General features: G+C 41.9%; 1 protein-coding gene across 2 annotated transcripts in view; it reads right to left on the bottom strand.

The window, feature by feature from the left end:
- GALNS (galactosamine (N-acetyl)-6-sulfatase) overlaps positions 1–24,126 on the bottom strand; it is a 48,308-nt gene that overhangs the window by 18,913 nt on the left and 5,269 nt on the right. Inside the window, exons 4-11 of one of the 2 annotated variants that reach the window (XM_054840778.1) lie at positions 23,181–23,283; positions 20,203–20,346; positions 18,216–18,282; positions 17,972–18,099; positions 17,035–17,174; positions 15,757–15,860; positions 9,478–9,614; positions 6,711–6,813 (exon numbers count right to left, since the gene is read on the bottom strand). In XM_054840778.1, the coding sequence (XP_054696753.1) occupies positions 6,711–6,813; positions 9,478–9,614; positions 15,757–15,860; positions 17,035–17,174; positions 17,972–18,099; positions 18,216–18,282; positions 20,203–20,346; positions 23,181–23,283 (926 nt within the window). Of the gene's footprint in view, positions 1–6,710; positions 6,814–9,477; positions 9,615–12,806; positions 13,141–13,962; positions 14,000–15,756; positions 15,861–17,034; positions 17,175–17,971; positions 18,100–18,215; positions 18,283–20,202; positions 20,347–23,180; positions 23,284–24,126 lie in introns of those variants that run through there. The other variant, XM_054840779.1, reaches the window with a different exon arrangement.

The raw sequence follows: 24,126 nt of genomic DNA, 5'->3' as shown, positions 1-24,126 counted from the left end.
ACAACTCGCCTGATGCCACTAGCCAAAAGCTGTCTGTCTTTCTGATCTAAGCAATCAATGCCCTCTTCGAAAGTAATCTATTGGGGAAAAAATAAAATAAGAAAAAAAAAATAATCAAGCATACCATTTTACCACATTGAGAGAGAACTCTCTTAAAATGTGGCTGAAACCGCCCTTTACACTTCTAAGGCCTTTCAACTTCATCTCCACAAATAAAATTTATTATTATTCTTTTTATGTACTGTGTGACTGCCAATATTCAACCTACAGAGAGAGCTTAAAATATTTTCTACCTGCTCATCAACAAATGAGCAGAAAATAAGAGGTAAAATTATATCCTAACACCCCTGATCAAGGTATTGGCCAGATCATAGTAGGTCATACACTACAGATACAGGTAGAGGAGCCTAGTCTTCTGTCCCTTAACTTATCATCCACAACACTATGTAATTTCATTATTGGTTTTTTTGATAAGTCAAAGCATTTTCAGTTGTCAGGATGGAAAGAGTAAAATCAGCTATGCCGGTGAACTGAAAATCTGGAATCCCCAAGTCTGGATTGCTTTTCTTTTCTGGAGAAAACCCACTATAAATTAAATCTGCTTGAGGTTTGAGAAGTATTTAAAGATGAGACCATCCACACTCTGGAGCAGCTGGACAATGCCTCTGGGTGCTTGGAAAGCCTGCAGATTTGGTCATGCGTGGTGCTGGGGCAGAGGGACATGCCAAAACTCCTTGTGTACGTCTTGGATGGGAGAGGAGGAGTTGCCCTCCAGCTCTGCTACCCTGAGCAGGCTGCAGGACAACAGGCCTGGTGAGGAAGGGGACTCTCTTCTAGATGAGAATTTTAAATCATGTCACCATTTTAGAGCATTTTTTGCTCTTCATTAAATAAAACTTTTTTTTTTTATAAAAGCCTGAGCTGACGATGTGCCCCATGGACCCCAAGAACACTGCAGGCTTTAACAATAAATGCAAACGTGCCAAATTCTCAGCTGAGGCAAAAGCCAGATCATTGCAGGGCTGCAGAGGAGCTCTCCCCGTTTACGCTGACGAGGGACTGGCTTCCGCTCTCCAGCACTGCCAACAGGATTGCAACTTCCCCCAGAAATAAAGTTACCTTACGTGGGAGAAGAGCAAAGAGGTAGCTATGCCTGCCTTATCCACCAGGATAACAAAACCCAAATCAACAGCCCCTTCATCTGCTCTTATTTCCTTTAGGCTATTTATTTGGCAGACTGTTAATTACAATATGCAAGGGATCAATAGCAGGTTAAAGCACATGCCTAATATTTTACTCTGCACACTATCCAAGGTACTTTGCCTGCTTACAGGTAACACTGATCAAACAAAGTAGAAAGGTCACTCCCCATGTTTAAGGAAATTCTTGGATCTTTTCTCCTCAACTATAAAAGCATGAAAGCCAAACCAGAAGATCCTATCTAGAGCACGTCAGCTCTGTGCCTTCTAAGGGAGCCCATAAAAGAACATCACATGGCAACTAGAAATAGCTCAGCTCCTGCACCCGGTCTCTTACTCAGGCGCAGTGTTTTGCACCACTGCACAGACCTGTTTGCTGTAGAAGAAATTCCAGCAACCCTTTTTTTTCCCCTCTTAAAAAAAAAAAAACCCAAAAAACCCTCAACACATTTCCTGCCCATCAGGTAAACCTTTCAGTGAGCACGTCTTTCTGCCCTTCTCCCCAGCAATCATGTAACCTGGATTGTTTTTCCGTTCCTAAGATCTAGCAGCTATTGGTTGCACAGCTTATGCTTTAATTTCCAGAGCAAATGGACCACAGATGCTATGTCAATATAGACATGAGACAAATACAGCCGGTTGCCAGTTTGGGCTCTCCGCCAAGTGATGGAATCACCACTTGTGTTAACGTAAGCCCTCTGGCAATTCATCACCCTGGCGCTATCCCAGATCCCTCCAACTTGACAAGCGGCTGCAGATTTTGATAGCGGCGCAGCGAATCTGGGGTCTGTCTCCTGGTCATGTCTCCTCATTCCACCGCACAAAACCCAGAGCAGCAAAACTATATTAATATTGGAAGGAGAAAAGAACCACAGTTAATTAATGCCAGGAACATTGTTTCTTGCTGTTTGTCACAGCACGGGTAAGTGGCCGTTCTCACTCTCCTGGCAATTCCCAGCAAAAGCCTCCCAAACTGGGGCTCTGAATGACCAGACGCCTGAAAGTGTGACTGCCAAGCTTCAACCCCATTGAACAAAAATTGCTTCTAATGTGTTAACTGTCTGGAAGAGACCCCAGAAGATGGGCAGATCAGCAAGCCTCCAGCAGCTCTCAAGCAGAAGCGATCAATGGCTAGCTCATATGCTCAGAGGACCACAATCAAATGTCATTATTTGTGAGGTTCTACTTGACTTCACATCCCCCTTGCAGAAAAGGCTTTATCGATCCCTTCACATAGAGGAGAAGGGCAATCAGACAGACTGCGGCAGGAATAACCCCTTTGGCATTTTACATTAAAACAATAGGGTCTTCTGGCAGGCACCTACACCGATCATTTAAAGACACAGAAGCTCTCATGAAAAACCACTGAAGACTACTAACAAGATACTAAGCTGACGGCAGAAAGGTTGATGTTATCAGCCACTCTCCAACGAACCAAAGGCGTTTCCCACATTTTTGTTCTTAATTATTTTTTCCCTTCTTGCATCACTGCTCTTGGAGGGCACAAGAACTATTCTCTGATGGACAGTCTCTGCGGCAAGCAGGGAGAAGGAAATTTCCTTTCTCCTGCTAGCTCATACTCCTGCATCCTCTACATAGCATTAAATTAGGCAATTCCTGAAGGACTGGCTAGCTACTCAGATAAATCCATAGATAATACCCATTTTTTTCTCCCTTTCAGACCTCTCCTTCCAAACAAGGAGGATGAAATGTACATCTTCCTTCAATCCAGTGGGTAAAATAACTCATAATGATGCAGACACTGAGCGCTCGTGTTTTAGAAATGGGAAGCTGTGCACCACCGGTAGCAAAAAACCAGAAACGCCGAGTTTGCATGCATTATTTGTCATGCACTTTGCAATCCAGTTCAAATTGGGTAATGAACAAGCATGACTTATGGACTATAATAGGATGGATGATGAGAGCAACAAGAACGGCGTTTTACAGGAGTCTTCCAGGAAAAGTCCTGCCTGTTATGCTGTACAAGAGAGGGATCTCCCCAGGTTTATCCTGAGTTCTTACTTCTGCTCCAACACACAACACGTGGCTATTTTTATCACTGTTGATTTTTGCTACAAGAAGAAAGGTGGCCAGTGATGGTGGCAATGCTTATCCGCCAGTCCTAGAGCAGTAGGGACTCAGGTCTTGCACAGGGGGAAGATTTCTCTCCCTCTACCAAACTATTTAAAAAAAACCTTTTACTACTTAAAAATAGAAACACATTTTTCAAATAAAGTTTCCTTTCATCTATCCCTGTCCAATTTATCACCTCTTGAATGTCAGAGATGTCAAACTGTGTAAATATGAGCCACCTGTATGAAAGGAGATGGAAACCAGGTAAACAGACCCAAATGAGCATCCTGTGCAATCTACAGGAAAAATGTCCCACAGAGCGCTTACTCTCACTTGCTTCTGTTGAGCAAGCCTTCCCTTTACGCTTTCAAGAGACTAACCATTCGGGAATTGAAGTTACCCAAGTAATCAAGTTAAGCCAGCAGAAAAGACAGTGTTAAGGTATCCTCCAGCACTGAGAAAGACTACAAGACTTTATGACAGAAGTCGGACCAGAAAAAGAATTGCTTGGGCATTAAAAAATAAACCAATAAAAATTAGGAAGAACAGAACAGCACACTTCATCTTTGTGAAAGATGACAAATTTTAATCTCGGGCCATAAGGCACAGGATGCAGACCAGTAAGGGTATGTTAATGTCATGGGAGTCTAAGATGACTGTAAACCTGTGTACTGCTTGCATGGGATCTTTCCAGTGTAAATATTCCAAGTGCCATATGGAGAGAAGCATTCATATCCCTGTTATGCTTTCCTAGGCTTTGCTTTCTGTAAACTGCGTCTCTCCAGTACATTTTTATTTGTATATACATACTTTATTACTTAACTAACTTATACCGCATTCAAACACATAGCTTTCCAGGTTAGAGGCCAAAATTGCACACATTCTTTCTAGTTAATCCTGAAAGACCTGGTAGTCCTAAACAGACCCAGGACATGCACCAATTTCACATTTTCCAATATCAACATCAAAACGTGGTTCTGGCGGCTTTAATGGTATAATCTCATCTAAAAGCCAAACAAAAATGCAGAGTGTGGGTTTAAAACAGTGCAAGTTTTCTGTATCAATGATTTCCCACACTGTCAATTAACAAGGGAATTTTAAAAGTGAAAGGAGGTTTGGCTAAAACGTGCCATGTATCTGTCAAAATAATGAGATAGCCAACTACCCATAAAACAAACCTCTTAAAAATTTGCAGACAGCTGTTTTGACACATCTGGCCAACTTCAGATCTCTTTCAAATGGATGACATGCCAACCAGATACACTTATTTCAGGTCTGAGTTTGGACCCTCAGACAGAAAGAGTTTCACATTTGAAAGTTTAATAAGTCTTTGCATTGGAGTCACAAGAAGATAAGGAGCCATGCTAAAGATCATACAATTAACAAGGCCTCATTAGCTGAAGTTCTACTGGGATGGCAAATCAAACTTATCGAACAGCAAACCTGCTGGCAGTCAGAATTTCTAATGCCGCATACATGCATGTATTTAAATACGTTTTTTACAAATGAAATTACCAAATTGACCTTTTTGATTCTGGCAGCATAATTGTAGCCCAATATCAACACAGCCGAGAACACCAGTCACTGAGAGAGGCAACTTTATCGTAAAGTGAGATTACAAAACTCCTCAACCAGGACTCAGAACTGTGGAACTGTTCTGTATTCTGATTTATTTCTATTTTTAAACTTGCAAGGCTTGTAATTAATGGCTCGAGGACATGAGGAGAACTGGAACAAATTTCAGCCTCAGCTTCCTCTGCATGTTTTGAATGGCTAGTCTGTCCACTAATGTGCTCCAATTTTCCCGCATCAACCACATGTGATACAAGCTGCAGGAAAGCAAGTGAATTTTTAATCATCTCTCTGATGTACAGTATAATTGCTGACTTTTATCAGACAGTAGTTAAACAAAGACTTAGAAAGAAATAAATATTCCTTAATTGCACAACTGCCATTGCTCACAGTAGGAGAGCCTTTGAAATGAGTAACTGGTCCCCATTATCACAGCTACACACATACTCAGACATGTACAAATAAGTTTAGATCAACGGAGACATTTATTTATTTCCCAGCTAGGTATGTAAGTGTGTGTATGTGTTTATATTACAATTATTCATGTGTGACATTGTCTTCCATGCACATGGGAAAAACGTGCCTCTGAACCCATTCGTATACCCATACACACAAGCTCCCACACAGGGAAAATCCTCCACACTGTGCCACGTGTGATATATGGGTTTTACTCACATACTAACATAGACAAATACCTTATCTCAATTTTAGCTGTGTAGAATTAGCATTCAGACAGAATGTGCAATGCATTTTTGGAGCCAACTTTCCTTCTTACTCTGTGTAAAACAAACTTTGACTCCTGGAGCATTACAGTCTTAAAAAGACAAATGCACATATTTACAGCCCTGAATGTAAATTACTCCCTTGGAGCTGACGTTTCCTTCTACCCCCAGGACATCCCAATGAAAGAAACCATGCACTTTTACATCCACAAATGTCATCAGCACTTATTTCTGCACCTGCAATGCCTTGAGGACCCACCATAAGTTTAAAAAAAAAAAAAAGACATTAAAAAAAATAAATCATACAAACAATCCCTCCCCAATCCCAGCCTGCTGTCAAAATTGCTGAGAGCTGCGCCATAATGCATTTGGTTCATGTCTAAAGGTATAATCAGCAAGGCACATGTGTGAACCTGCCATTCAAGAAATGCCCCAGAGTTTAGTACCCAAGTCTGAGGCAAGAAAGATACAAAAGAAGAAAAATAATAGTGCTCAACATCCAATTGTGAGAAGATCAGCCAGGAAATTACAAAAGCTGTGCCTATTTGGCAAATAAAATGTAAAACATCTTATAGTGTGATATGGGCTCACAAAAGTGCTGATAATAGATTAAACACATGTACTCTACTGTTTTCAACAACTGCTGTTCCTTCCACTGTGCGGTTCCTATGGCTTTCCTTTTCCCTTTCGAGAAAAAAAAAAAAACAACAACAAACTCAACAAACCCATCCCTATTCCATTTAAATAGTTCAGGGCACCAGGTCTTTTGTACTAGATATTGTGAGATACATGATCAATTCGGCATCGGACTCCAAACTTTGCAAGGGTACACGTGAAAGCTCAGAATTCAGCAGGGAAAGAAGCTTAATATTAAGGGGCGTTAAGTGCCGATTAAAGGGAGCACTTCTCAGAACAACTCAGACTTTGTTCATTTTCCTCTGCTTGCCTCCGACTTCAGTAGAGGGGTGGTGTGACACCAGTCCCCTTAGATTTTGCAACAGATCCGGTAGCTCTTAAGAGGCTGCAAATAAAAAACTGGCTTGCAAGTGCACAGCGACATTCCTCAGTTTAAAACTCTGCTTTAAAGGATTATTTTTCCCCAGGAGAATGAATGAGACCAGGGTGCAGGTTGGTGTCCTGTTACCTTGCTGTACTCCTCCCAGGAGTTGCTCCAGGTCCAGTAGTGAGCTTTGTAAAGCCCGACTCTAACCGCCATCATCTCATTGCCACGATAATAGAATATGGGCCTGAGAAGGAGAGAAAAGCTGCATGAGAAACGCCAACACGAACAGGCCCGGGCAGCCACCGCCGCAGCAGCCTTGCTGATAAGAGACAAACACTTTAATGGCGTCTGACTTCCGATTCAGCTATCAGTCAGAAACAGGCTGCCTCCTAATAGTCTCCACTGCAAGGTTTTCAATTAACATTTTTTAAAGTGTTCATCAAGTTGAGAGCTCACATGCCGCAAGAATGAAACATTATACAGCTTGGCTGCCAGTGATTGTTAATCCTTGAACTATCAGACCCTGTTATTTCCTACAGAGCGTGCCGATTTAAACACCAAATGTCTCAGAAGCGGCGTGTGTGTGAGAGAAACGGGGATTCACAGAATACGTGATGCTTAGTCTCTTCTTTACGGCAGCACCAAGCTATGTGCCGTTAGTGTCACGTGGACAGAGTGGCCGGGGAGGACACCAGACACTGGCCTGTTCTGGATGTCATCTCAGAAAAACTCCACACAGAAAAACCTGGCAGCCAGACATGCTTTATTTTTAACTCCTGTCCATTTTCTTTCCCAAAACCTCCCTTTGCATCATCTAAACACAGCACTGAAAACTGCAATTTTTTTCCCGGAGGTTTTTCTAATTAAAAATACATTTGAGAAATGCACTTTACTCTGATCATTTGGTTTGCACCCGTGTACACGCACTACCCTTCCCCTGGGCATCCCAGCAATGTTTCTATCGGCTTCCCCAATAACACTTTTTTTTTTTTTTGAGGGAACAGTACAAAATTTTACTGAAATGGACTATCTGCAGGAGAGAGGTTTGATTTGTTGGTGCAGCTCATCACACAAGGACATCAGACATAGTCAGCTCTCCTCTCCAGTTGTTTCAGGCTGCTGACAGAGCGAGATGGTGAAGCCGTTTATCATTATCGGTAGGGTACATACATCTTTGTCTTTCATTCAGAGATGCCACTTAGCAAAATCTACTCACTCCAGTGATGCCACCTTGAAAAAACAGTCCCTAAGTGCAAGATAAGATTGAAATCTCCACATCTGAATGTCAGGAGTGGCCTTAGATCTCTTCTATTTGAAAACTGTAGCCTCCCCTGCAGGTTCCTCACACAAACAATAAGCCTTTCTCCTTTGTCACCAGGAACTGCCTGGGAACAAAGGGGGATGCTGCTGGCAGCAGTGCCCACTCCTGCATCCTTAACTGCACCTGAAATGCCTGTGAAATAAATAAAGGCAGCTTCAGAGATCCACCAAAGTGCAGAACCCGATCTAAACCAGTCCTGTTAATAAAATAAAAAGCCTATGCAAATGTGCCACAAAATACACCAGTCTCCTTTTTCCTGGCCGTAACACTCACTATTTGACAAGCTATTACATGCCCCGTTGATTGAAGGTGTGGGGGTTAGGTAGCAGCTTTAAAAAAAAAAAACAATCCTTCTTTGAAAGAGTATTACAGTTTGTACTCAAAATTCTGCTATTATGGGTTTCTTTTTTCCTCATTCAATTTTTCCTTTTTAAGTTTAAAGGAATACAACAACTGCATCTCCTGAAAAGTTTTTGGGGGCTGTGGAAACTGTGACCTGGTCAGGTCTGGGGGGGAAAAAAAAGAGGTTAAAAAAAAGGAGGAAGAAAAAAAAAAGGAGGAAGAAGAAAAAAAAAGGAGGAAGAAAAAAGCACATGATGCACCTCGAGTGACTGATACTGTAACACAAACAGCACCAGTTCCAAGAGGTTGGTGGCTGCAACAAAATTCTCTTTTAAAACAACAAAGAGGCTTTACAAACTTTCGGAAGTAAAGATGGGTTAGGTTGTCTGAGGAATATGCAATGCCTCATGTCGGCCACTGGCTGAGCTCTCAGGTAACACTTGTTAGCATGCTTCTCACGCTAATGGGCACAAAAGCAGTTTTACGGAACAAAGCCCTATGTCCAACACAGAAAAGAAGTCAAATATGTTTTCCATGTGTATGTTTCCTCGTTGTCTTACAGAGGAAGAACATGTTTGTATTCAGATTTCGCAGGCTGCCAAACTCCTCATTAAAATCACAACTACAAGATCTCTCTTGACCTCCAATCCTTCCGACGAGAGCACCAAGGATATTTGCTGTCAGATCTTAGTGCCTATACCCAACGGCTGACAGCACTCCTCCATGCCCATAAAGATCCCAGGTCTTTAACCCAAATCTATTACTGCAAAAGCATCCACAGAAACAGGACCTTGGGAGGAGGCGGGCTTCCAGATCACCTGCAGCGGCCCAGCCTTCACCTCCAATCTCTCACAAGCAGGGGTTATAAAGACCCAGCATACTCTTGGTTGTTTTTTCCAGTGATAAATAATGTATTCTCCCCTACCCAGGCTACAGTTTTCAGGCTTTTATCTCCCCTATTGCCATACGTTGTTCCAGGGATCCCCTGCTAACCCCCTGACATTTCCGTCTGTCCCCAGACTCCACTGTATGCCAACATGCCACACGTCAGGAAATCCAACCTCTGCTCACAGAATTAGCACATAGCGAAAAGCTCTGGCGCTACGCTGCCTCACTGAGCAGGAGCAAAGACACATCAATTTGGTTTATAAAATATTTCTGTAAACTTAATATAAAAAAATAACCCAAAATATGGCATCACTTCAGTTAGGAGGCAAGGGTCGGAGCTCTGGGCTCATAACTAACCTGTCAATTAGCTTGCCCTGCAAGATGGCAGGTAAAAGGTCGATGCCGTCAATCTGTCTGTCACTGGGAGGCTGCAGTCCCGCCAGGGAGAGGCTGGTGGTGAAAAGATCCATCACGTTGCCCAGCTGATGACTGACCTGGAGAAAAAAAAAAAAAAATCAACAGGAATGCATTTGCAAAAAAACCCTTTCAGTAAAAGCCAAAACGAAAGAGGCTGGTTTCCACCAAAGCAGAAATATTGCTTCCTGAATCTCCTTCTCTGCTAAGCAATTTGGAGAATATTTCCCTTTGCAGTGCTGCAGTCACCAGCAAACCTCCTATTAAAATAATAAAGGAAAGGAGATGGTCCATATTTCTCTACTTCCAGGGAACATTTGCATTTGGGTTCATTTTTTCATTTTCTTCTCTTTCTTTTCACTTCTCTCTACGCATCCACTTTACAGGAGCATGTTTTCACAGAGTTCAACTTAATTTAGCAAATTTCAAGTCATTTATGGATTGAAAAATCAGCACTTAAACAAACAAACAAACAAAAGTCCTTGATTCGTTCCCTCTCCAGGTCATCTCTGGAGTCCAGAATACCCTGAGAGAGTTCCCAGAAAGCACAGGGATAGATGGATAATAACAAAAAGAGCCCGATGACTTCATCTGCAAACCATTTCCAACAATTCATGAACTGTAAAGTTGTGGTATTTTTAGTATATATTTTATTAAGGGAGAAAAACATCTGGTTTTGGCTCCAATAGAGATGTGTAAGATTTTTTTTTTTCCCTGCCTTGTTTATCCCCCCTTAATTGGAAGCCATACTTATCTCTCTGGTCTTACTTATTTATATTTTAAAAACCTGAAAAGTCTGATTCTTTCTGAATCCGTGCTCCCACCCTGCTTGTGCTACGCTACAGTTATCTGCTGTGGAATGTTTAATTAGCCAGCAAAGCACTAAATTAAAGCAGATACATTCAAATCAAGAGCAAGACTGTTTTGCACCAGGATGCACCACCACAAGATGAGACATGTAAAGAGCTTTTTCAGCCGTACCACTTGTTCGGCAACAAGAAGCCGTCTGATACAAGCCCACATCTGCAAGTACAGAAGCACTTTCTGACTGAAATCCAAGTCCTACCAGCAGCCTCGTGAACGTCAGTGTGAACATTATGACGCTGGGACTATCAAAGGCTTTTTTATCTCTGAATCCTCTTTCTTCAGCCCCAGTCTGCAAGCTGACACTAATTATTTAAATACGACAACAAATGATAACATGATAAATGAATTTTTGCAAGATGCTGGCTCTAGAAAAAAAAAAAAAAAGAAGGGAAAATGCCATTTTTGCTGGGACACTAAGCCTTTTATTAAGAGACTGGGCTGAAAAAAGTAAACACAAAGGAAGAATTAACAAGTTAAAAAATAAACAAAAAAAGAAACTGAAGAAAGCAACATGCAGGGGACTGATTACAAGTTTAACATTACAATATCACATTACTTGATTACAGTAATTTCAAATTTTAATGGCTTTCATTCATCAAAAGGTGTTGGCAGGAACACATAACATTAAAGCTGCATGCAAGAATACTGCCACATCTCTTAAGAAGAAATCAAAGAGCAAAGCTCGAACCACAAGAGGAAGCCTGACCATGGAAATCCTTGCCCAGGAAAGCAGATGGATCAGTTGACCAAGATCAATAGGTCTTGCAGAAGGTCTCATGCATTTGAGGTTAAGCCTTATTCACGGACGTTGCTGCAGCAGCAGCCTGAAAGAGGTCGTGCTCAGCCTGTCCTTGAAGGCAGTGACAAATAGAGATGAGCCCACAAATCCCTCACAAAAAGCAGATGTATACATGAAGTTCCCTCTCTGCACGGAGAAAAGGATGGGGATCTTCTGATACACAGCTGTGAAGGAAACAGAACTGAGCCCTCCCATGGGGTAACCCTGCTTCTTGCTCTCCCCAGGGCCATTTGGCAAATGTGGACCGCTGGGGAGAACCAAAGCTGGCTGTGTCATCCGTTGGATTAGTTGCAGGACAGTGCTGCGTGCTCCTTGGACGCACAGGCTCTTCTCTGGTCTCGGGTGTGCACTCAGAAAGGACCGACGCATTAAAAACAGTGTACCAAAACAAAAAACCCCAAACCATCAGCTCACTCACAGAGCTGGACAGCTTCAGGAGCCACTGGTGTTGGGAATGCTGCACTCCCTCTGAAGTCCGAGGGGATTACGAGTGCTCAGCATCTCAGCAAAGATGCTCAGTCCCTCGCAGGCTCATCTGCCGGCTAATTTACCCTGAGCGTGCCTTAGGAGAGCTGCGGGGTCAGCAGAACACCATATGCAGAGCTCGGAGTCTAATAAAGAGGAGATCTGGCACACGCCTGCTCCCAACAACTGCTACGTCAGGAGCAGGCGGGTAAACTGGTGTCTGAGACTTTTTGTAATTAGGTCTCACAATTTATGAGGCAAATGCAAAAGTCACTTTTCTTGTTGTTGCTCCATTCCCTTGCCTCAATTTTTTTGATAACAGGCAGCAAGAAGCAATCGCTGACCCGAGACTCGTGTCTCTAATATCACTTAATTTATACATCGCCTTGTGACAATCCTGTGGGGCCACCATGGTCTTCTTGTACTGGCCCTTATTAACCATAACCAGATGTAGATGACTCTCTTTAATCATCCAATTACATTTCTGGTCTCAGACAACATTTTTCCGTGAAGCACAGAAAACTTCTTAAGGAAATTAAATGCCCATGCCACAGCCACTTGGATTTATCTGTGCTCTGCAGCACCACATTGAAGAAGGGAAAAAAAAAAAAAGGTTAATATTTATATAAAACTTTGAAGTATTTTCAGAGAAAAATAAAAAAATTACCATTTTCTCCTGTCAACAGTGCTCTTTCATTCTCGTTGCCTTTCCCATTTATTTATATTTTTTTTAAGAATAGAAAAAGAAAAATCCAGAGAGGGCAACAGCCCAGAGAAAATAAATAATATATAAAAAAGAGTGAGATCAGATATTGCTCGTATCAGCGAGAAACAGCCGGTATTACGCACGTAAGAACGGATTTTTCCCCCTCCTTCCCCCCCTTCTTTTTAATAAACTCTCAGTATACACATAACGTCTTTAAGAAAATGAAATCCTTTTGCTGTGGGCCACGTCGCTAGAAGAAATAGTCACCACTGCTGTTATCAGTGCTTTCAAGCTTTAACTCTGAATCAAAGGCGACAATTAATAAAGTCGCCCCCGCCAGGAATGGAAAGGAGGAAAGCTAAATATTTGAAACTGGGTGAACAAATGTCAGGGTGTTTTTAAATAAAATCCTTTTACAGTTATCACAGCGAGCAGACCTGATATCCCTGTCTAATTCAATTTCAATTTGCACCCCATGGGAGATAGCGAAGAAAAGGTTGCAATGCTGTCTTTGGGTTGATATGTTCTTTTCTCCTTCAGGAAGCAGGCACGAGAGAGGAAGGGGAGGAGGGTGAGGGAAGAGAGGAGGAGGAGGATTCAAATACCAACAGAATATGATTCTTTTTTTTTTTTTTTTTTCCAGCTGGATCCTTCCAGAAGGCAGATGTGATGTGGGGAATGTTGAAATGCTGATTTGTGGTGAATTCACCTGGAAAACGTAGCTGAGGAGGAAACTGCAGAAAGGCTGCTTGTGTATGAATAAATACTCCTGATGGGGGAGCAGAATTAACTGAATGTTGATGCCAAGAGCAACGCGCATTCCCGAGGCATCCCTCTCCCCCAAAAAACTGCAAATCAGCCAACTGCACCAATTATCCTAACCTCTATCGATATCCTGTCAAGTGTTCACAATCCTGTCACTTAGCTTCTTTTGTTTAAAAAAAAGGTACTCCTTTATTTCAGCAAAGGTACCCTTTAATAGAAACAAAAACAACCCCACCCTATATATCAGTAAGATTATTAATAAATTGCCAGATCCCATCAGCAGAATGAGCCTTCCACCCAATAACTGGATTTCACTGGTCAGAGAGACACAAGTTCTCTTTTTCTGGCTGCAGTTGTGCCAACTGAAACAGTCGCTGGCCCTTCGCCTGCTCCTCAAAACATCCATGGCTGGAAAGGAACAACCATGGGACCAGGAGAGACACCAGTGCAGGAAGGAGGAGTTGACCCTTCAGCTTTGGGCTTGGCACTCCTGGGAAGCTCTTTGCTTCCACCCTGGTTCAAGGCTCCCAAACCTTTGTTTCCTTCAACTCTTTTGAAAAGAAAGAGCCACGAGAGACTTTGAAGCAGTTTTCCCACATTTTACAGATTCTTGGACTACACTGGACTTAGGCTGACACAGTCAAGATGATGTTGAAGCTACAGACTCCACAAGATACAATAAAGAAGCCCAAAATGGACTAGCAAACACGTGTCTCTTCACTTACTATGTCAGCGAAAGAGGCGATTATGAAGCAATACCTACAGGTGCCCTACAGGCCAATGTAGCGTGAGTGATATTACACAGAAGCAATGCCAAACCTCTCACCTGGGGTCACTGCAGCTGTGGGTACCAGTGCTGGAGCCTCGATGGCAAGAATACAAGCAGAAAAGACAAATAAGTAGCTATCACATATTTACTTATCAGTAGCATCATATGGGGGTCTAACTTGGAGCAAAGCAGCACATCCTGGGGCTTCTCAAGGTACCTGAGTCCGAGGGGACATTTGGGAGTGTAATACCTGCACGCGCAGACATTTGGCAGGCAGCATCACGAATTGGAGCCCAGGACAGAATAGATTTAAAGTTAAGCACGTGCTTAAGTGCCAAGGATGATAGCAGCAGTGGCGGAGGTGGGGATTTTCAGGCGCATACCTGCCCACTAAGCCTTAAGCACGCTTCAGCTCGCTGAGCATGCACGGACTCACAATAGCACGGCGTTGGTCAGTCCACCCACCGATGCAAACACGTTAACTCTGCATAGAAATAACTGTTCACAGGAATTCAAAGAGCAGTTTCAACTGTGGCCTCAAGCAGGAAGCCATGCATCACACCAGGCTACTGAGAACGGAACGTTTTGCACTACATAAAGCTTCGCTGCTGCGCTACGTGCAAAAGATTACCTGTGAGAAGGGTACCAGCCGCTCACAGGTAAAAAACAAGCAGGGACAGCGATTTCTCTACTCGTGTTCTTAATTATCCTCAGAGTTACTACGATGGAAAGAATTTTTAAATTTGGTATTTACTTGTCCTCATTTATAATGCATGTTTACTTTTAGCACATTATTCAGTTTGGACATGGAAAACAAAACAGTCAGCTTCAGTTTCATGTTCTCATATGCTAGCCCAAGGCTGTTGTACTTGGCTTGTAAAGGCTTTATGGAAATGTTTAAATTTAAACAAAAAGACTGTTTTCATTTCAAATTAAAAAAATAATAACACATCCCTAGTAGGTTTTGTGAACTCTTCAAAAATGATGAAACCAAACTACCCTCCTGCCCTCAGCTGCAGATCTAAGCTATCTGTTGGCTTCCTCCTAAACGTAAACGATAAATTATCATTATCCTGACTCAATTAAACCACTGAAAAGGAATGCAACTTAGAAAAATGTTTTATTTATGAATAGTTTGCAGTCTTAAGCACAGCGCCCAGTTAATGAAGTATCACTTTCTTCAGGGATGAGAGATGCTCACAAAGGGGAGGAAATCTGTATTATTTACTGTGAACCCTCCCTGCAGAAGAATTGATTGCATCTTTCTTTAATGAGAACTGGGACAAGAGAGGCTGGTAGCGCCACTGGAGGATTATTTTGAAGTGATCATATCTGAATTTGTGTACAGGCAGGAAAGAGCAATAGTCTGGTATCTAGACCTCCCCGAGTGGAACTTTCATCAAACACCAAAGCGAGAGTCATGAGGGTCAAATCACTTGATACTTCAGGGCACAGAGAGAAAGTGTGGGCAACACACTCCTGCTCTAGACTGGGACACACATTAGCAACGTGTCTTTATACTCCAAATTTGTTTGAACACGTAACTCGCTAAAAATACCCTGGTCCGAAAGAGTAAGAGGTTTAAATAGAGCAGGAAGACAAAGAGACCAGGCTGCTTGGTGCTCACAGAAGTGGTGATCGTAGACACTCTCGATGCAAATTTGCAATAATGAACAGGAATGGCATCGTTCTCTAGGGGCAGCATTCAGCTCCTTATTTAGACAAGCATCTGAACTGACATGTTGGGCATGTTAAAAGTCTGATCGCAAAGCCCACTGAATCCAGCAAGAACCACCCCATTCGCTTCAGTCCACTTAAGACCAATCAGAATTGTTAAAAGCAGCTACTCACCCCTCCCGGAGGTATATGCCCAGGCCACCAAGCAATAGCTGGTTCTCTCATGCCACCTTCAAAGGTGGTTTGTTTGCCACACAGAAAACGACCATTGCTTCCTCCTAGAGAAAGAAGCCATAAAAAAACACAATATGCCAATATCTTATTTCAAAGGGACACTGTCAACTAGGACATTTTTAGGCTAGTTTTAAATGAATTTTCATTTCTGCATGAATCCTTCAAATAACATGTCCAGAGTTGTTTGGGGGATTTTTTTGTTTGTTTTGTTTTTCTTCAACGTCCCTTTATGATGAAATATTAGGAGTGTCTTTTCAGCACAGGGGGAAAGTGACAGTTAAACACAGCTTGCTATCAACCAAATAAAGAAAAAAATAAAACAACAAACAAAATATTTTTCTGGCATTTTCCTTTCCTTTAAGGCTGTTAACTGCTGTTCGTAACTAAAGGAAATCTGATACTTTCAGGCAGAAATAGTATTTTTTTTCATAATCCTTTTTAAGTACCAGAGCAGTATTAGATGCAGGTATGACAATGAGAAAAATTATCATGCATTCCTTGAACGTTCACTCTCAGAGACAGCAAGTGCTTTGCAGGAATGTCTAGGTTTTTAACGCAGCCTTTTAGCTAAGCTTACCAAGGACCAAACAGGGAGGTCCTGTGACTGATTCCAGGTCACACAAAGTCAAACACAGTGGCTCAGCTGAAATCAGAACTCAGGATACTCCCTGCTCTGTGGTCCAATAACCACGAGACAGCCGGCCTCCAAACAGAAGAGAGTGGGTTATAAAATCAATTTGCAATGACTCTGAGAGAAACAATCATTTAAACAAAAGAAAACTTGTGAAGTAACAAAAATATTTTTTCTTCTTGCTATTTTTCATGAGAGCTAAAGAAAGACAGACTCTTGAACTCTCTGTAATTACTCAGAAAGCTCAAATATGCATTTGGCAGATGGAGAGTAAACACCCTGCTAAGTTATTGTGCCTGGTCCTAAATAAATTAAAAAATATTCACCCCCGACAGTGGAGCAAAGTGGAAATGCACACGGGTGAACAGCCACACTAGGTTAGGCCAAAAGTCCATTTAGCCAAGGATACCTCCTCCAACGGTGACCAGAAGTGATGAACATAAGCTAAACGTAAATGCTCTGCATTTTGAAGCTTCTCCTATCTGCATAAAGGAATACCCCAGGTACAGATCTCTTTCCCCTTCAGACATGGGGATTTAAGCCTTGATTTCACAAGCCCAGCCCAGGTTTGCTCATCTGAGACTCACCTTGTTTAGGAGCTGAAATGAGAGCAGCCCCATTATCAGAGGTGAAAAACACAAAAGTGTTCTCACTGATACCCAGCTTCTGAAGATGTTTTAAGATTTTTCCAATGCTATCATCAATTTCTCGCACAGCATCCCCATATCTGAGGCAAAAGTAGATGCAAAACATTAAAGGCAGCACAAGAGGAGAAGCATCACACAGCATAATGCACCACAATCAGCCACAATGCTTTTAGTGGACGGAATTTATACCTGTGCTGCAGAAATACTGCTTCAATGCATCAGGTACCGTAATGAAGTTTTTCACTGTCACTGCAAAACTCGTGTCTCCTACCTGGAGAGAGTAGCCTCTCTTGGGTATTAAGAGTCACAATTTGTTCAGATGTGAGTCGCTCTCAGAGACCAGTGAGTGATATAAATTTAGCTATAAAGTTCTTAAACATAGGCAAAGCCACTTCACCATAGACTTGAAGCTAATAACATAGTTTTGCTGGTTTGAAACTGCAGTCTTGGAAGCAAGACTCACAATATCTACAGAGCTCTTTGCCTCCTGTAAACTGCATTTTTCATGCGTGCTTTTCTATTTGCTGGTCTGATTTATAGACTTTTAAAACAGGCACTAATCATACAAAAGCCTTCCAAAAAATCATCTGTGCCACATACAGCACTTCATTACTCACACAACTGGCAAAGGAGCTTAGACTCCCCCTTCTCCCCCATTTTAGTCACATGATCTTCATTTCAGATTAAAACAAAATTATTAAAGAACAATTGAAGCAAAGTCCTCACTAACTAACGTATTTCAGCACACACATACACTTTTGAGAAATGATCTATATACTTGGATCTAATAAACATCGCTTCGATTTTCTGGTTCTGCAGCACGAGGTATTACTTAAAAAACCCCAACAAAACCAACACCCACAAAAACAAGACTTACAGTCCTCTCTGACTAGTGCCAAGAAAATGTTTAGAGGCATAAACAGGAGCATGGGTAGCATCAATTGCCCAGTATAAAAAGAATGGCTGCTGGCTGGCCTGCTGCTTGCTAATAAAATCGAGAGCTTCCTGTAAACAACAATAAAAATGAATTTAACGGAATCATCCTCTGCCATCTCAATCTCTCCAAAAAAAGAAGCATAAAGTCACTGTGGCTTAGAAACCAGTATTAAAATAGACAGTACCTGCAGGTAGATCTGCGTCAAGTTGGCTTCACCTGTCTTCAGATCAATTTTGAAATCTTCGTAGTATCTTAAGAGAAAATGAATCAGAGAGAAAAAATAATCAATCCTAAGGAACATACAACATAAAAAGGCTTTCCCCCCTGCCCCATTACTTACACAAGCAGGTCACCGTTGCTACTCAGCAAACTCTCTTCAGATATTAAAAAGAATGTCACCATATTTTTCTTATGGGAGAAAGTAGTGAAATGGCTAGATCCAAATTAATGACTACAAGATTTGGACAAACCCGAGCCACCGACCTTTCACTGTTAAACTACTAGAATAGGGGTAGTATGCTTAAAGATCTTATGCTACTACTCCTTCAGTAGGGAGCTGTTTGATGCGCGAGTAAAATTTGCAGAAGTATACAACAACTTTCAGTGAAATAGAGCAATCCTGGAATCAGAACTTGGGCTGCTTTGAAAATGTCATGTTAGAAGTATCTTTAGACACCAATTAAACAAAGAAGGGCAGGGGGGCAGTCCTCAGGAGAATAACAGCAAGTGAAATAAGATGACACCAGGTGCAGAAGTAGACAAGAATGGCACAGACTGCAGACTTGGGAGCCTAGAATAGTGGTACGCAAACAGACAAAAGGTTATTACAAACAGGAAGAGAAGGAATAAAGAGGTCTTTCAGTACAGAATGGAACCAGCTTCAAGAGAAGTAGTGGAGTGGAATCATCACAGGAAGCCTTTAGGGTGCAACAGAATAAGCAAACATGTCTGGGAGGGAGGCACTGTAGAGAAGTTCCATCCCTAGATGGTCCACACACAACTTGCAAGTTGGCCTTGGCACTCAGACCTTTATTAATCCCCAGAATCAAACATCTAGTTTCATATTTAATGAGCTTCAACTTTAAATTTAGATGGTAAGATAGAGATGAGGAAGACAGAATTCCTACAAAAAGTGGTTCAGGAGTTTAGAATAAAGTTTAATAGTGAATTACCATGCCCAGTCTCTGAGGGGTATTGATACCGTAGACTTAGGTCAGTATTTTCTCAGTTTTAACTGGAAAAGTCAGAGTGCCATGATCACAACTGAGAAGCAGCAGGCACTGCTCAGGCAACAATGCTTGAGTACCCTTTGCTGCCAGCATTGCCTTCAAAACGTCTTCTTCCCCCAGGAAGGGCTATCCTTGCTTCCTCTCCTAGATGTGAAACTCCCATACCTCTAAGACAGTTAATCTATACCTTCCTGTTTCTGTCTGCCTCGTGTGTTTTCCCACAAGGCTTTCCCTTAATTCCGTCTTAGCTCAAATGGAAACCACCACCCAGTCCTTGTAAGGCTGGATACAGGCCATTCCCAGACTAGAGGAAAAGTCCTGTTCAAAAGTATGAGGGCAAAACAAGAGACGAGATCCTAGCACAGGATGTTGTAGAGTCCAGAAATACAAATGGGTTTAAAAAAGAAACGAGACTGGTTCATGGAAGTTAAGTCAGTGGCTATTAAAGATCTGGACACAACCTCCAGTTTAGGAAGATGGACAACCATACAAGACAAGGACCCTTCCACGCATCTGTTTTCTTATACCCTTTCTATAAGCATTCACTACCGGGAGTCATCACAGAATATAATGGATTAAACGGGCCTCAGGCCTGACCCAGAAGGACTGTTCACATGTTTCATGGCCTTTTACAAGCATCTTTTCTGCACTGGCTTACTGCTGAACTGCAGGATACTCAGGGCACTCTGTAGTAAGCGTCTCATATACAAGGCGGGATATTCCCAATGCCTGACACACTATAAAAGTCCTCTGCAGGGGTGAAGTACCTGTAGATCACTGCCCATCCAACCGAGCCTCCAACTCTGATTCTGAAGCAGCTGCTGCTTTTGCCAACCCCTTTTTACTGAAAGGGGTTTTCTACGCTAGCACTTATCTTCCAGCACTGTACTGTCAGCAGGGAAAGCAAAGAAAATAACATTACCAGGCAAGTTGCTGAATTACCTGCCAATCATTTCCCAGTCCCTATACACGGGGATATTGGGGAGCGCTCTGTTATCAAAAGGTCCAAAATGGCAGTTTGGGGATCCAAACCATTCATCAAAGCCGTGCTTCAGGGGGTGGAACTGGGGCCTGTGACCCAGATGCCTAGGAACAAAAGAAACAGATGAGTTAAAATTCTACTGCAAAGAAGCAAATAATAATCTCATCAGAATGGCATGCAAGAAAACAATCTTTGCCTAAGAAGAAAAACTTCAAGCATTTTAATCAAATAAATGACTGCAGAGCGTTGTCTTGATCTTTCTCATACTTGCTGCAAGCGCATCCATGCAGGCTCACTCCAGTGCTTACATATATCCCATTCTAGTCTACTATCCAATCTTTGTTTTCCATTATTTCCCTCTATTGGTGTCCTCTCTCACACTGTCTCGATGATCTGTACTGATGGCCTACAGTGCCCAAAGCCATTGCAAAGATACACATAACGTTTTACTTAAGGATTCTGATCTATGACAAGTCACTTTTATACCACTAAGCTGTAAAAACAAAAGGTAAAGCTCATGAAATGTACCATTATATCTGCATTCCCTTTACGGAGCGTTCATGCTGCCAAAATGGTACAGAGAGACGTGAATGTAAACGAGAATGAGTTCTTTACATTCACATGGGAACATAAAACATGTTCAGCTACTCCTGATGACAGCTCCATTCTACTATGCAGCTTGAAAATTTTCCATCCTTAACTTCAAGAGGAAGCTCTTCTCTAATCTCCAACTTCTCTACTGCAAATTCTCCATTTCCTTCATTTATGCTATCCTGAATACACAGAATGCCCATCCTCTCCCAGTCTCTAAAGATCTTTGTAGCTTACTGGTTATTTAATCACTCCACTCACAAGCCTGCACTGCAACCTGTCCATTTGATGCCATCACCCTCTGCACACTTTCTGGACTAAAGGGGTATAAAATGCATTACCTGAAGTAAAATGATCCGTGGTGTTATTCTGAACTATTCCAAAATGAGTTATAACAGAAAATAATCATCATTCCAGCTATGATCATATCTCAGTAATGCAAGTAAAACTGCAAGTCTGACCTGCAGAATTCTGTCCTTTCCTCATTTATGTACATGATAATACAGAGCTATTCCTGGCTGTTTCTACAACAGGGGACATGAAACATTTTATTCTTAGAAAGTCCTAAGAGAACTTACAGGGGAAGAGACTTGAAAAAGGTATCAAATAATTACTGAGATGGAGATTATTGTCTCCCTTTCATAACGCAAAAAATAGAGAGATATTTAATGAAATGCAACGGATTCTAAAACGGCCATAGAAAATACTTGACTTGCAAACATATAATTAAACTGTGGAACTTACTCTCACAGGACACCCTGAAAAGTTTTTAGAAGGGATGCTGAAAGGGTATAAAAAAATCTTCTGCTGGAAAACTTAAAAATCTTTAAAAGCCCTGAAATTCTATGCATGGTTAAGATGAGATGCCAATTTTACTGCTGCACTTTGCATTTCTTTACACCTTTCTAGGAAGCAGGTGGTGTGCACAAATGATAGAGACTGCTGCTGTACAGTGTCACTCCCTTGTCCTGTCCAGTTCTCAGGTGCACAATACTGCACTGCACATTCATATTTAGTCTGCTTTTTGCTAACAGCTGCAGGTCCTTCCAGATTTGCTGTTTTCCAAATAACTGCCTGGAACCAATCCGTATTTGCATTGTTTATTTCTTTTCCCTGGGTGTATGAATTTACATTTATTAGCACTGAACTGCATCTTATTGCATTCAGCCCACTGATCCGATTCTTCACGGCCACTCTGCTGTTTGGATTTGTGGTAATAAATAATTCACTGTCTTAGGTTACTTTGCTTTCTTTCCAATTTCAGCAGCACTGGTGAATCCAACCACAATTCAAACTCACTCTTCTCTAACTTGTTAACGAAACTGTTAAATAAATTGTATCCTATCACCTTCCTAAACAGTATCCCCCCGATACTACTCCTGTCCGAAGTCTCTTCATTAACAATTACTCTGTTAACCAAGCAGTACTCCTCTGGTGTCTATGTAGTTTTGAAGTTGCTATTTATGCATTTATTTATTATAGCACCGTTACAAACCGTGAATCAACTGTTCAGAGATCTCCAAGCCCCACGGGATTCCATGACAGCCCACAGGCGCATTAGAAATTCGAAAGTTACAAATGCACCAGTTTCAACTATTACACTGGTAATTCCACCGTTCCTATTTGATCCAAATACCTTTCAGGCTTTTTCCTTCCAGTTCTTTGCAGACATCGCAAAAACAGTGGGTTTTTTTTCAGAAGTTCTTCTGTATGCTCTTCAAAGATTATACTGCACTTCCACGGAAGTCCGTAAAGTCAAATACAGAGTATTGGATCAGCCCTCTAGATCTTTTAAAACACCTGGAATCAACTATCCTGATCAAGTCTATCCCTATCCACCCTGACCTTCTGCACTCAATGAACAATCCTCCGTGTAGCCCTGGAGATGTCTGCATTTCTACTTCTGCACCACACACTGCTACTCCCCAAAAAAGAAGCTTTCACAGTTTGGTCTATTCTGTTAGAAAAACAACATATAGCAGAGGCCAAAGACAAAAAGCATGTAGGTGCTGAAGGCAAGTTCCAACAGAACATCTTGGTGGTTTTAAGTAGTGTGATAAATGGATGAAAACACAAAGAGTTGAAGGGTTTATAAATATATATACACACACACAAAACTCCTTTCAATTCTTTGTAGGAAGATATATGTATGTACTCGTAATGATAACACTCGATTCAGAAATTAATCACAGCAGGGGGGATAGAGCCACCACAGATCTCTGAAGTCAGACATCTGAGCTTCAAAATAGGTTTTTTTTCCTGCAGTTCTGGTTGTTCTGCTGCTTCTTCACAATACATACACAGGCATACTGAAATCTCAAAGCAATAAACGTTAAAATAAGTTTACCATTTGCCAATGATCTTATTGACGTAGCCAGCTTTCTTCAGCAATTCTGGAAGCAGTAATTCCGAATCTGGGATTCCTCCTACTATATCCTGTGGTGTGTATGCTACATAAAACAAACAAATCTCAAATATTAGAGCAAACAGCTGATGGCTACCCATCATTAGAAGCACTGTTACTGGATCAGAAACAGCAATTAGTTTGATGTCCCAGCGATATCACTCCTTGGAAGTCCTCCCAGGCCACGAGATGAAGAGAACAAACTGATTCCGAGAGATCAAAGGGAGATGTCCATCCACTCACACACCACGGCCAATAATAGAGGGGGCTGCCATCACAGAACGAAGGCAAGACCCTTGAAAGGAGGGGTCATAATGAAAGCACAGGCTTTAGGTGTGCATTGGAGTTGCCTTTACTCTTGCAAATTTGCTTTATATTTTCTAAAATGAAGGCATTCTTTTCCTAAATCAAATGATCGATAAACTTGCTCAGACTGCAAGAGCTGAAAGAAATGATACCTCTCTCTCAGTCCACTGTTCTCTGGCCCTTGAGAATCCAAGGTGCGACTTTCGTTAGGACACGCTTGCAGGTACACTGTGTAAATCAGTACATAGCTGCCAATTCTTGCCCAAGCACGTGGCATCCGTCACACTGGGACCAATCTCAGGAACCAGAATCAACCCAGGGATGTTATGAATGGGTGATCTTCCCTGGAAGCACCATGGGCACAACAAGGCTATAAAACTGCCAAGGCTGAAATGGTTAGAAAACTGGTTGCTGAATAAAACTGTAAGCAGCTTGTTCTTTACTCTGGGTGTTAACACACACCCCACGTGACTTACTTTCACCAGACACAAATTAGACTGCTCAGAGGAAACACTTCTCAGCCAGCAGAAGCGAATGGATCAACCAGTCTTGTTTACATCTCTTAATTTGAGGAGGTTTTCTG

This window comes from Grus americana, chromosome 13, assembly GCF_028858705.1.
Source record: "Grus americana isolate bGruAme1 chromosome 13, bGruAme1.mat, whole genome shotgun sequence".
Lineage (NCBI taxonomy): Eukaryota > Metazoa > Chordata > Aves > Gruiformes > Gruidae > Grus > Grus americana.
The sequence above is the reverse complement of the archived record's forward strand: the minus strand, read 5'-3'. Positions and strand labels throughout refer to the sequence as shown.